A 12,450-nucleotide genomic window follows, 5' to 3' on the forward strand; every position below is an offset into this window, starting at 1 on the left:
AGAGATCATATTACCTGTTATGATCTGAGATCAATCTTTTACTGTCCGTCTAGCCAACCAGATCAAACGATGCAAACATCATCAGCTAGATGTACAAGAACTTCTCAGGAGGTCACTCACCTCAGTACTACTCTCACTCATACACATTTAACTCAACCATCGATATTAACTATCTCAATTCATCTTTTATTAATAATCATAGTTATTTGTGTAAAGTAATTTGTTTTTTTTAAAAAAAATTTGATAAATTTTATTGATAATTATTTATTTTATTTTCAAGTCGAACTGTGAACACCCTGTTATTTTTTTAAAAAAAAATTATATTTTTGATCTTATAATTTTGTATTTTATGATTTTATCTATATTATCAAATTTCCATTTTAATCTTTTAATTTTTTATTTTCTTAATTTTAGTTATTTTCATTGTGATGATTGATATCACACTGTACACATTCTACTACATCAACACTGTATTGTCGTTCACGTCAATATTAAATCGAAAAAATGACTTAATTGAAAAAATAAAAATAACATATATCAAAATCTTAAAAATTGTAACGTTTATGAAAAATAAAACAAATTTCCCTTTTTCCTGTTAATGTTAAAAAAAACTGGTTAAGTTTACTACCTCTTAAGATTTTTTTGCATCTTCTCTCCTATTTCTGTCTGCGATAACGATTGATATGGTGGAACTGGAGGTAAGTGTATCCGATCTCAAGATTCAAGGGATTGTGATATGATGATAATATGCAGATCTGTTTGGTTTGGGCGACCACCCATTTTATTGATTTTTTGATTGAGGATATGGAATGCTTGAATGGTTGAATCCGAGCCTGTTGAGCTTCGTGTACGGTCTAACTTGACGTCTGATAGTATCCAGACCCACTCCCCGTGTTGCTCTAGCTCTCTGTTCAGAATGATTGAATTCGAGTCTCTTGTTTTTGAATGGTGTTACGCCTTCTGAATTGTGATGGATATGCCTGTGTTCTCTATTAAATTTGTGGATCTTATGTAATTGTTGGGATCTAATGTACACGTGAAGGGCTTGTAATTATAGGATCGGCGCCCCAGTGGTTTTAATAAGTGGGAATGATTGGAAATCTATCCAATCTCAAATCTATCCAATCAAGAGAGAGTAATGCTTTTTATTTTTTGGGAGATGATTTTTCGGTTTTTTTTAAGCGACACTAGCATTTTCTGGGCGTATTTCATTGAAAGATTAAATCTTTTTGCCTCTCCTGTGTGTGAGCCTGCCCTTCACTGCAGAGTGGGTCCAAGTCCGGGGGCTTAAACATGAAATATAAATTTCAATCTTTCATATGAACACATTCTTGTGTTATTTGTCTGAATTGTAGATGCAATCGTGAATGTCTTAGTTATTTCTGGAGAGTGACTATAATGAATGTTTGATTTAGTAGTTGTTGGTTCCAGCTCATGAACAAGCATACATTCAAAACCGTGGTGAAAGTTTTCAGTGATATGAATTAAAGAGTACTAGCTTCTGGTTCCGATAAGTGGTGTAAGCCTTTGTGTGAATTCCAACTAGAGTCAATGGATACAATGTTGGCAGCATTTGAAAGTATGGCGAAGTCATTTTCAGATTGGGTGACACTGGTTCTTGATGCACCTTCTACTCGAGCTGTTATTTTTGGAGTTCCAATTGGAGGTTCGCTATCTTTTTTGAAAGTGTGTTGTGTTTTGTTTCTATATTATGTGAATTTTGTCATGTGTTTATATTTCTGTAGGCCATCTGTTTGTGGAGGGTCTTCTCTTGGTTGTAATTCTTTTTCTTGTATCCCAAAAAAGTTATAAGCCACCTAAAAGACCATTGACGAAGAAGGTTTGTGTTTCATATTCTGAATTATTATCTTCTTTACTTTTCCTTTATTCAAACTGATGCAGTGATGCTCTTCCAATGTAAGGTTTTGCCAGGACATGAAATGAGCTTCTTTTCAATTAATTCCTTTCTTTTGTTTGTTTGATTCATTTTCTCATTCACGCATTCTTTTGCTGCAAATGAATGATATGGAATAGAAAAAACGTGGTACATAAATATTTTGCTGATGGGACAGTATTAAGCATTCATAATATATATTTAACAAACTGCTTGAAGAATATCACACCATTGATGCGAAAAAATGTGCTGACAGGCTAGTATGTGTCCTCGGTCCTTGCTCTATTATTTGCTGTTTATGCAAATGCCTTGATAAGCCAATTTTGAAGAAGGATTTTATAGCTTTCACGTCTAGGAAAGCCATGCTGATTAAGCAAACTTCTTCTTTCTTGCTTGCTTCTAAAATTGCGGCCAGCATGAGACTTGTCTTTTTACTTGTATTTTCCTAGATTCTCCATTTTATCATCTTGTTTTTTGTCATCTAAGTTGACACTGTGATATACATGGTTGGGCAATGATTTTAGGAAATAGATGAGTTATGTGATGAATGGGTCCCGGAATCCCTCATTCCTTCTATTACTAAAGAGATGAAGTATGAACCCCCGGTATTGGAAAGGTGAGATTTTCATCTTGTATTGTTTCTCAAGTTCATTTTCTGGAAGAGGCAATTTTCTGATATTGGTACTATAAAGAAAGGATGAGAGTTGATTAGAATAGATGTATGCTTTCTTTATAGGACATGAATTTTCACTGCATTTACTATATTATCTGACATAAAATTATTAAATAATAGAAGTGATGATGTGTATCTTGATTGTTGGCTTGAATTTCTGTTAGTCTTGCTTCATCAGATGAAGAATTATATTTTGAAGTCCTTATACTCTTTGAGATTTCATATTATCTCATTATTTTAATTATCCAGTGCTGCTGGAACACATACTGTAATCAATGGTAAAGAAGTTGTGAATTTCACATCAGCGAATTACCTTGGCTTTTTAGGGCACGAAAAGCTACAAGTAAGAAATAGTTTCCTCTAGTCACGAAATAGTAAATATTCTTTTCTGTTTTTCTTTTACTTTGTTGCTTTACATGGTTTTCAATAATAGTGTTGTTTCGAAGCAGGAGTCATGTACCAAAGCGCTGGAAAAATACGGTGTTGGTTCTTGTGGTCCACGTGGATTTTATGGGACAATTGGTAGGATCTGATATGTTGTCATATACTGAAGCTCTTGCACCATTACTTCATTATGTGCCTCTCCTTAATTTTGCTCACCATAACACCATGCAGTCGATATTTTTAATTGATGCAGATGTTCACCTTGATTGTGAGGCCAGAATAGCAAAGTTTCTTGGAACCACTGACTCTATACTCTATTCCTATGGGCTTTCCACAATGTTTAGTACGATTCCAGCATTTTGTAAGAAGGGTGATATTGTCGTCGTGTGAGTTTTTCCGAAATACTTGTGGTTCATTTTATTGTATTGTGCCACATAACATCTTTCTGGAAATTCCTGAAAATTTTAGTTGGGTTCAAGTTATGGTTTATTTAAATGTAGAAAATTTGAAAGTAATATGATATCATTTAGCACCAGTGGGAGAGTGCTAAGCTGAACATGGCCAAACTCTGATCTAGTTTTCGTTTTGTTTTTGTTTTTTTTGCTTTTATTATCGGATATCAATGGTGGGGACCTAACTCATTGACACAAGCATGAATCCTTCTTCATTTTTGGCAGTACTTACTCCACCTTTTTTAAAATTGTACTCCTGGCATTCTGTTCTTAGTTTGCATTCCTCTTTCTAACGAACAATGTAAGCATGTTAATTTCCATGTTGATTTTATTCATGCTTCAAAATGTCTGCAACTATCTGTCAGTGTACAATGATTTTTTTCATTATTATGAATTTTTTTAATCTTGTCATCAAAATGCGTGTCATCACCTTCATCATTCTATCAAATGTACTATGTATTCATCTCTCTTGTGTGACTGACATATTATATCTTTATTTTACTGCTTTGACGTATGAACATATGAGCTGATTATATTGGAGATCTAATTTCTATATAAATATTATGTGTTGGGTTTCTATAGTGATTCTTGTTAATCATAACATATTGTTCTTTTCTATGCTTTCTTTTTTTGTTGGGTGTGGTGGGTATATCTTGCAGTGATGAGGGAGTCCACTGGGGGATACAAAATGGCCTTCACCTCTCTAGAAGTACAATAATTTTTTTCAAACACAATGATACGAAGTCCTTACAGAGTATTTTGGAGAAAGTTACCCATGAAAACAAACGAGCGGAGAAGCTTAGGCGCTATATCGTTGTAGAAGCAATATATCAGGTATCTTCTCTAACAGAAATAGCATTTTGTTATTTCATTTACTATGATTTCTATTTTTATTCTTTTTTCTCAGATGTGGTGAGCACATGTACTCCAAGTTGTCTCTTCTGATAACCAAGTCCTTGATCTACACTTTGAACACTAGCTTCTTTTTATGCTTATTGGAGATCATCCTTTGAAACTTAATGGTTGAGAGCAAAAACCTTTGCATTTTTATTTAATATATGGTATATGATATGATGGAAGTTCAAACATAGCCAGTGTCAATTTTTCTGAGCACAGTTCATATGATCAATGACTTGCGAAAATGTGAGAATGGAGGATTTCCTTGTGCCAAAGCACCCAAAGCTATATGAACAATCCAGAGGCCGTAATCTTACTAATAACTGCATTGAATGCATCCGATTTTATTTGAGGATCTACCGGTGGCCTGTACACTAGCTATCATGCCTTAGATTCTCACTTCCTACTTGAAAAATTGGGAACTGTTTCATTTAATTTCTATGTTAGTTTTCCACACGGAGTCTTGTACTTATTCTATATTTGAAATGAAGTTGAATTTTGTGAAAGGTTTATTCCTGACCAATCACGTGCCACTTCCAGAATTCTGGTCAAATCTCTCCATTGGATGAAATCATCAAACTGAAGGAGAAATATAGATTCCGTGTAATCCTAGATGAAAGCAATTCTATCGGTGTTCTTGGAAGTTCTGGTAGAGGCCTAACCGAACATTGCAGAGTTCCGGTAAGTATCCTTGGCCATTCATCTACAAGTTATAAATATATCCATTTAGTTTTATCTTGATTTCTTTTTTTTTTTGGATAGGTTGAGAAGGTAGATATTGTTACTGCTGTAATGGGGCATGCATTGGCCAGTGAAGGAGGATTTTGTACCGGGAGTGCCCGAGTTATCGATCATCAGGTGGGTTTTTTTTGAGTCATTGTGTGGGATACAAACATGGTTGCTACTAAATTTCATCCCTTATTCTTTAGATAAATGGTATAACTCTCTTGAATAGTCTGTAGTTGCTGTGTCAAACTAGTATATTGCTGTGTTTTAGAGTATCATTTGTTTTTTTAGAGGATTGAGTGATCAACAATGCTTGCTGACACAAATTGATATGAGTTGGGGCAATATGATCATAACTTCCACTGGTTCCCAGACACTGCTCAGGATTGAGAAACAAAAACTGTTGGTACCCATTTCATTGGAATCTACTATTAGAACCACTTTTCTCACTAGCTCAAGCTCATTGGAAGTGGCTCCACAATTTTTTTGTACTTTGATAAACTCTCATGTATATGCCGGAGATCTGATATTATGTGCCGGGGTTAATATCAAGATGTGTTGTGTATGTCGATCAGACATTAGCAAAGGTCTGATAATAAACAAACAAGACCAACTTAATGACCATGATTCTAATGCTAAGTTTGAAACCGCTTTTTTCAGAAATTCTGTTTCATGAGTGAACTAGCAATAGTGTTGTACTTTAACATTTGCAGTCAACAATATTTTGCTGCATTTTGTGCCGCTTATCTTCTCTAATGTCACTGCTATACTCCTTTTGCAGCGTCTCAGTAGTTCTGGTTATGTATTTTCGGCCTCCTTGCCTCCTTATCTGGCAAGTGCTGCAATTACTGCCATCGATATCTTGGAAGAAAGTCCAAATCTTCTCACGAAATTGAAGGAAAATGTAGCTATTTTACATAAAGGTTTTTACTTTTTTCTGTGGATCATTTGGCTATTCTCCATTATTTTATCAACTAGGTTGCATCTGACTGATATTGAACTCGATGTAAACGCATTGCCACTTTCCCTTTATAGCAACGTTATGTAATATTCCAGGTGTGTCAGAGATACAAGGACTTGAAATAACAAGTGATCCACGATCACCCATAGTTTTTCTTAGGCTCAAAAAGTCGGCAGGATCCTTGAAGGCAGATCTACAAGTGCTTCAAGATATTTGCGATCATGTAAGTGGTGTCAACTTCTCACTTGGACGAATAACATAGTCCCAAAAACATGATTGGTTATTTAACGTGCTTACAGTTATTGAAGGACTACTCCATTTTTGTGGCAACTTCAAAGCGATCCACAGTTGACAAATGTAAATTACCTGCTGGAATTAGGCTGTATGTGTCTGCTGCTCATACGGAATCCGATCTAAGAAATGCATGCGAATCATTGAAGAAAGTTGCTGATTTTGTATTGGCAGAAGAATGATTTCATCCTCCGGATTATGTTCCATTACTAAGGGCCTCTTTTTTCCCCCTTGATTAATTTTTAGTGCAAAAAACAATAGACCAAATTGTAGCTCGGCTAGCATGGAAATCAATGCACTTTCTGTTTGTTACACACTACTAGTAAGAGAAGTAATTAGTTTGGGTGTAGCTACTTATTTTGTTTGGTAGAGTTTGCATGCCTGCTACCCTTATCACCTAATATCTGGTCCATTCCAAACCCCCCTCCTCTTACCCACCACCACCAAGATCTTTCGGCGACCCAGATGTCATCGGCAGAGGAAGGGCACGGTGCCCGCAAGAGGGGTGGTGGACATGGAAGAGGAAGGGATTTTTAATTGATTTTTATCTTAAAGGTATATTATTTATTATGTCGATTTGGGTTGTGGAGCAACATTGAATTCCATTGAGTCAAAATGCAGGCAGCGTACACGAAGTTGGATGTTCAAGGTATGGATGAATAAAAGTCATTTGTAAATATATATTCAATTCCAAAAAATAAATAAATAAATAAAAAATTCACGCGTTTGGGTTGAAAATTTCATCCATTTTCTTTCTTAATTAATATGAATTATTGACCGTATGCTTTTTATATTTTATTATTAAAAAAAAGTTTTTTCAAATATTTTTTTCTTTAAAAAATTAAATTTAAGTTGAAATATATCTATTTTGCATGGATATGCGGAAATACACAAGTACAATGTACATGTCATATCTAATAATTTTTAAGGATGTTAAAAATTATTTTATTATAGAATTATGGTTCAAAAGAAATTATAATAATTGCCTATAATAGTTGAAAGTCAAAGTAAACAAAAGGTGTAAGTTGGAAAAATCAATAATAGCAATTTGCACTTTGTATATCTATCCATTGCTATTTATCTAGTGGAAAAACAACACGTTCATCCAATTTTTCCAAAAAAAAAAAAAACTACTATATGAGTAATCAATAATTAATCCAAATCAATTTATCACAAAACTCACAATTACCAAAAAAAAAAATGAACGTAACGTATACATCGAACGATATTTGTATAACATAAAATATAATATTGTTCGCTTTTATGGGACATTTTTTTTAATTACATCGGGGGCTTGATCCTAGAACTNGGGGGGGGGGGGGGGGGGGGGGGGGGGGGGGGGGGGGGGGGGCGTCCACCTTGGCTATTTCCGGGGTCTCTTTATGGACCTATTGTGGTATGTATACGACTTGCATCTTTATCTACTGTAGCTCGGAGCACGACAGGATGAGATAAAACTATTCAACTAAATGGTGCCCATTTTGCATACAACTGATTTACGAAAAACAGAAAATTTGGTTGAAAAGGAAAATCATTAAGTTGCCCACCAAACCCCCATTGGGTGGTGACACCCGTTTTCTCATTCATTATTCTGATTCTTCATTTTCGTCTGCTGAAGGGTAATAAACCCAAAGCGTAATAAGGGTTCTTCAGAATTCAAGAAAAAGAATGGCATCCATTGGTTTTTCTTATTCATCGACCCCAGTTTCTCGCTCTCGGTTAGCTCGTTTTCTGTGTTTTTTGGTGTCCTTTTTGTATTTTATCGTGTAAAGATTAATGTTTGATGATTGTTTGTATCGTCATGAACAAAAGTTTGGATTTTGAATTGAGTTTTCTGCTTTTAAATTATGTTGTTCCGGTTCGTTGTTTTTTTTTTTTTGAGAAAAATAATCTTTTTATCAAATTATTATTAAGTTGTGCAAAAATCTTGTCACAGAGATGTTTTTTTATGACGGGTTATGTTAGAATGTGGTACAGTAGAGATTATTCTTCCTGTTTGGATCTTAAAGCAAAGCTAGTGACTGATTGTGCTCTTTATCTGCTTTTGTTGAGATGTGAGGTCTGTTAACTAGGGGACTGAAAATTCCTCAAGAACTTTTGGTTACATCTCTGTCCACTGTTTGTCGGCGGTAGATGTCGAAAAATTTTCTGAATAATAATATATATTGTTCAGATATACAAGACATGAAGATGATCTCTTTTTGTGAAATCTAATGGATTGGTCATTTAAGAGTCATCAAATGAACAGAAAACTAGATTATGCACGGAAATGGAGAGTAGTCCTTGCCCCTACTAGAATATCCTCGACTGATCATGGTCTCCATGAACATGGGCTGTGATGGGAATGAGCCTAAACACCACCAATAAATAAATAACTTGTGTTTTGTTTGCGAGTATTTGAGTTTCTTCTTGTGTTGCAGCCTAGTCCAATGGCTCTCCTTCAGGGGGTCCAGTTTCTGGAATCTGCAACTGGTCTGCGTGTGTGACATGAAACAATTTTTTCATGGGTTAAGCTCCGTCCTGTTGCCCGTATGATGACTTAAATTAGTAGCTAATCTACTTTTATTGCAGAGTCTTGAAAAATTTCGGACTGTTCAATGGTCTCCACCATGAAAATATCCGTTCTATGAATGGTTTAGGGTCCTTAAATCAATGGAGTGGAAAAGTAGGTTTCAGCATCAAGGCTGGTGGGAAAATTAAATCCATTTTGTTTTCCGAAGAAGATGGTGCGGATTCTCATTCCAATAGCTCTAATGATGCAAAAAATGATGTCACAATTAATGGATTGGCTGGCATTAAGGTGCAATCTGATTCTGTAGTATTAGGAGCACTTGCCGCCGATATGGTACCAACCAATAGTGGCTTTCCTGTTGATAATGGTGAATTTGATTTGGACTTGCCAACACCAGGTTTCTCATCTATTTCTGAAGCCATTGAAGATATTCGTGAAGGAAAGGTTGGTGATCAGATTGACGCCTCTTGATTTGGGACTGCAGAAATTGGTTACAAATTCATCTTGTTTTTTTTATACCAAAATCGCAGATGGTTGTAGTTGTTGATGATGAAGATAGAGAGAACGAAGGAGATCTGATAATGGCGGCTTCAAAAGTAACCCCCGAGGCTATGGCTTTTTTTGTGAGGCATGGTACTGGAATAGTATGTGTAAGCATGAAAGAGCAGGACTTGGAGAGATTGCAGCTTCCTTTGATGGTTATTGATAAAGCAAATGAGGAGAAACTTAGTACTGCATTCACTGTTTCAGTGGTAATTTGTTTCTTTATGCATGTAAATAATCAAACATAAACTTCTTTTTGCTCTTTATTGTTTAATTCCAGTTGACTTTCTAAGCAAGCGAATCTTATGGTTATGTTTCGCATTAGTTTTGAGAATGATGATTGAGCATAACTGTCTTGGTAGACAAGATATGGTTTGTAGTATCTATTGTCTATGGCTATTCAATCCATGCATGATCAAACACAAGTTTTTGAACATATGAACATGCCCAAATAATGCTTTGCGAAGCTTTTATTAGTCCGACATAACAGAAAATAAATCTCTGAGGAAGCAAAGTATGGATTTTTTGTAGGATGCAAAACATGGTACAGCTACGGGTGTCTCGGCACGTGATAGGGCAACAACAGTTAAGGCTCTTTCGTCAAAAGATTCAAAGCCTGAGGATTTCAATCGCCCAGGACACATATTTCCACTAAAGTACCGAGAGGGAGGTGTTCTAAAACGAGCTGGGCACACGGAAGCTGCTGTTGATCTTTCCATGCTAGCTGGTTTAGATTCTGCTGGAGTTTTATGTGAGATTGTTGATGATGATGGTTCCATGGCAAGGTTACCAAAGCTTCGGCAATTTGCAGAACAAGAAAACTTGAAGCTTATATCTATTGCTGACTTGATAAGGTAACTGGTTCATTTGAGTTTCTTTCTTCGCCAAACTTACATATCCTGAAAAGGTATGGCCTTGCTTTTTAGATATAGGAGAAAGAGGGACAGATTGGTGGAACCTGCATCTGCTGCTGGTATACCAACTACTTGGGGTCCGTTCACAGCTTATTGCTACAGATCAATTTTGGACGGGATGGAACATATTGCAATGGTCAAGGTGAGTAACTAATAATATGAGAAATTTGGACACATTTCAAGTTCCTTGATCGTTGATGGTGCCTTGTTGACATACTGTAAAACTATATCCTAAGTTTTGCTTACTAGAGCTTCCCTATGTGCACACTTATGCATGTCCTTTTTTGCTTATGCACACACGCAAACCCTATTCAACCCAATACCCACGTGTAAAGAGCACCTTTCTTTTATTTGTTTGACACCAACAGGATTTATTAGAAATCATTTATTTTTGTGAAATTCGAGCTCATGGAACATGGTCCAATGTGGTTTTATAATTTAACATGGCCTTTGTGTATGCCGTGGGCCAAAATTTATGTTGAAATTCATACCCAAGGTGTATATGTATATGTTAATTGGGTATTGAGTGCTAAAACCCCAAAATAACTATCCAAGATCTAATTTAATTGAGACTAAAGGGATGGCAAACAAGAGTTTTGGATTTGTGATATGATGATGATGGCTCTGACACCATGACAGAAACCACCTTTTCAAAATATTGAGTTCATCGAAGGTGGCTTAAAAATAGTTATATACTTCAACTGTTTTGTCCCCCAATTGTTATTTATTTTTATTTCGAAAATCACTCTTAATGCAGCAAACAAAATATCAACATACGGCTTTGGGTTCCAGCTTTATTCATTTAAGAATCTCAAAGTTTGTTCATTGGCATTTCTGGTGCAACAGGGTGATATTGGCGATGGACAAGATATTCTTGTGAGAGTGCACTCGGAATGTTTGACTGGAGACATATTTGGATCAGCCAGATGTGACTGCGGAAACCAGCTGGGGCTTGCAATGCAACAGATTGAAGCTGCTGGCAGGGGAGTCTTGGTTTACCTCCGTGGTCATGAGGGGAGGGGAATTGGTCTTGGCCACAAACTTCGTGCTTACAACTTGCAAGATGCGGGAAGTGACACCGTTGAAGCTAATGAAGAGTTGGGCTTGCCTGTCGATTCAAGAGAGTATGGGATTGGTGCACAGGTATTACCTTATCTAACTTCATGCACAGCATTAAATTTTTTTTAACGTTCCTAACCTCTGTACAGTATTATTGGCCTCACACATGCTTAGTTCTTGGACGAAGAAATTTAGTGGCCAACAAAATGTTGAAAGTTGAATTAGTGGAAACGAGCAGACTAATCCACGACTCTTGTATCTTCATTGTTGTTTACCTTCATATGTTGAGTAGTTGAACTGGCTTACTGGTTTAAGTACTTTTTCCCCCACTGTTGTGTGGTTTTCACGTTGTCTGTCTAGTTGGAATGCATAGTCCTATGTCTATCAGGATTATGTTTGCCGACGCCTGGTCTGATTCAAACCCAAAACCTAGTCCTAGGAGCCTCTAACCATTTGCTTTGGTCTTGCAGACATAGAAATATATTTGTCATGCAAAATGGTTCGATTCATCACATGAAAATCCCGTTGTGTAATCTTATGCAGATACTTAGGGATCTTGGTGTTAGAACAATGAATTTGATGACAAACAATCCTACAAAGTACTCTGGGCTCAAAGGCTACGGTTTAGCAGTTTCGGGCAGGGTTCCACTTTATACCACCATCACTAAGGAGAACAAGCGATACATGGAGACAAAACGGGACAAAATGGGCCATGTTTACGGGCTCGATACAAATGGCTATCCATCCCTCATCACCAAGAACAATCCACCAAGTGCAGGGGTTCCGGTTGCACCCGAGTCGCCTTGAACTCTACATGTCTACAACACTCCCATCTTGCAGTCATGTCGAAATAGCAATTTGGTTTGCGGTAATATTTACTTTTTTCGTGGCAGAATAAGAGCATGTCATGATTCTTAAGAGAGCATTTATTATTCTTTTTTATTCACCAGCCTACCATTGAAGAAACTAACTTTTAAAAAATAAAAATATATAGATTTGTCTCCCACTATTTTAGATTTATCATTTTAATTGGTTAAGTAAGTCTCTTGTGAGACAAGCTACCAGATAAATGTCCGTAAGACGAGTCGATCTTATCTATATTTGTAGTGAAAATTAATATTTTTGACATAAATTTTTTTTTTTC

The 12,450-nt window shown here is 36.1% G+C and overlaps 2 protein-coding genes across 3 annotated transcripts; both read left to right on the forward strand.

Moving 5' to 3' along the window:
* Positions 1 to 549: 549 nt before the first annotated feature.
* LOC140984222 (long chain base biosynthesis protein 1-like) lies at positions 550 to 6,736 on the forward strand. 2 transcript variants are annotated; one of them, XM_073451479.1, is made up of 13 exons: positions 550 to 698; positions 1,432 to 1,666; positions 1,746 to 1,840; positions 2,419 to 2,510; positions 2,817 to 2,910; positions 3,017 to 3,089; positions 3,205 to 3,337; positions 4,063 to 4,237; positions 4,841 to 4,981; positions 5,063 to 5,158; positions 5,808 to 5,949; positions 6,083 to 6,210; positions 6,287 to 6,736. In XM_073451479.1, the coding sequence occupies exons 2-13, from the start codon at positions 1,552 to 1,554 to the stop codon at positions 6,458 to 6,460; spliced, it is 1,458 nt and encodes a 485-aa protein (XP_073307580.1). In that variant the 5' UTR covers positions 550 to 698; positions 1,432 to 1,551; the 3' UTR covers positions 6,461 to 6,736. The 2 variants fall into 2 exon arrangements, with proteins under 2 accessions (XP_073307580.1, XP_073307581.1); XM_073451480.1 differs by having other exon boundaries at positions 551 to 698; positions 1,419 to 1,666.
* Positions 6,737 to 7,729: 993 nt separating this feature from the next.
* On the forward strand, positions 7,730 to 12,224 carry LOC140985125 (bifunctional riboflavin biosynthesis protein RIBA 1, chloroplastic-like). Its single transcript, XM_073452880.1, has 7 exons — positions 7,730 to 7,996; positions 8,850 to 9,234; positions 9,321 to 9,542; positions 9,865 to 10,187; positions 10,260 to 10,389; positions 11,094 to 11,390; positions 11,850 to 12,224. The coding sequence occupies exons 1-7, from the start codon at positions 7,947 to 7,949 to the stop codon at positions 12,111 to 12,113; spliced, it is 1,671 nt and encodes a 556-aa protein (XP_073308981.1). The 5' UTR covers positions 7,730 to 7,946; the 3' UTR covers positions 12,114 to 12,224.
* Positions 12,225 to 12,450: the final 226 nt, after the last annotated feature.

The sequence above is a fragment of the Primulina huaijiensis genome, chromosome 9 (genome assembly GCF_012295235.1).
Source record: "Primulina huaijiensis isolate GDHJ02 chromosome 9, ASM1229523v2, whole genome shotgun sequence".
NCBI classification, from domain to species: domain Eukaryota; kingdom Viridiplantae; phylum Streptophyta; class Magnoliopsida; order Lamiales; family Gesneriaceae; genus Primulina; species Primulina huaijiensis.

What these genes read in the sequence shown, in the direction of transcription:
- LOC140985125 (XM_073452880.1), top strand. Translation starts at nt 7,947, where the DNA reads ATGGCATCCATTGGTTTTTCTTATTCATCGACCCCAGTTTCTCGCTCT. An exon ending in AAGATATTCGTGAAGGAAAG is followed by an intron (nt 9,235 to 9,320) that starts GTTGGTGATCAG and finishes CCAAAATCGCAG; the next exon opens with ATGGTTGTAGTTGTTGATGA. An exon ending in CTGCATTCACTGTTTCAGTG is followed by an intron (nt 9,543 to 9,864) that starts GTAATTTGTTTC and finishes GATTTTTTGTAG; the next exon opens with GATGCAAAACATGGTACAGC.
- LOC140984222 (XM_073451479.1), top strand. Translation starts at nt 1,552, where the DNA reads ATGGATACAATGTTGGCAGCATTTGAAAGTATGGCGAAGTCATTTTCA. An exon ending in CCGAACATTGCAGAGTTCCG is followed by an intron (nt 4,982 to 5,062) that starts GTAAGTATCCTT and finishes TTTTTTGGATAG; the next exon opens with GTTGAGAAGGTAGATATTGT. An exon ending in CCCGAGTTATCGATCATCAG is followed by an intron (nt 5,159 to 5,807) that starts GTGGGTTTTTTT and finishes CTCCTTTTGCAG; the next exon opens with CGTCTCAGTAGTTCTGGTTA.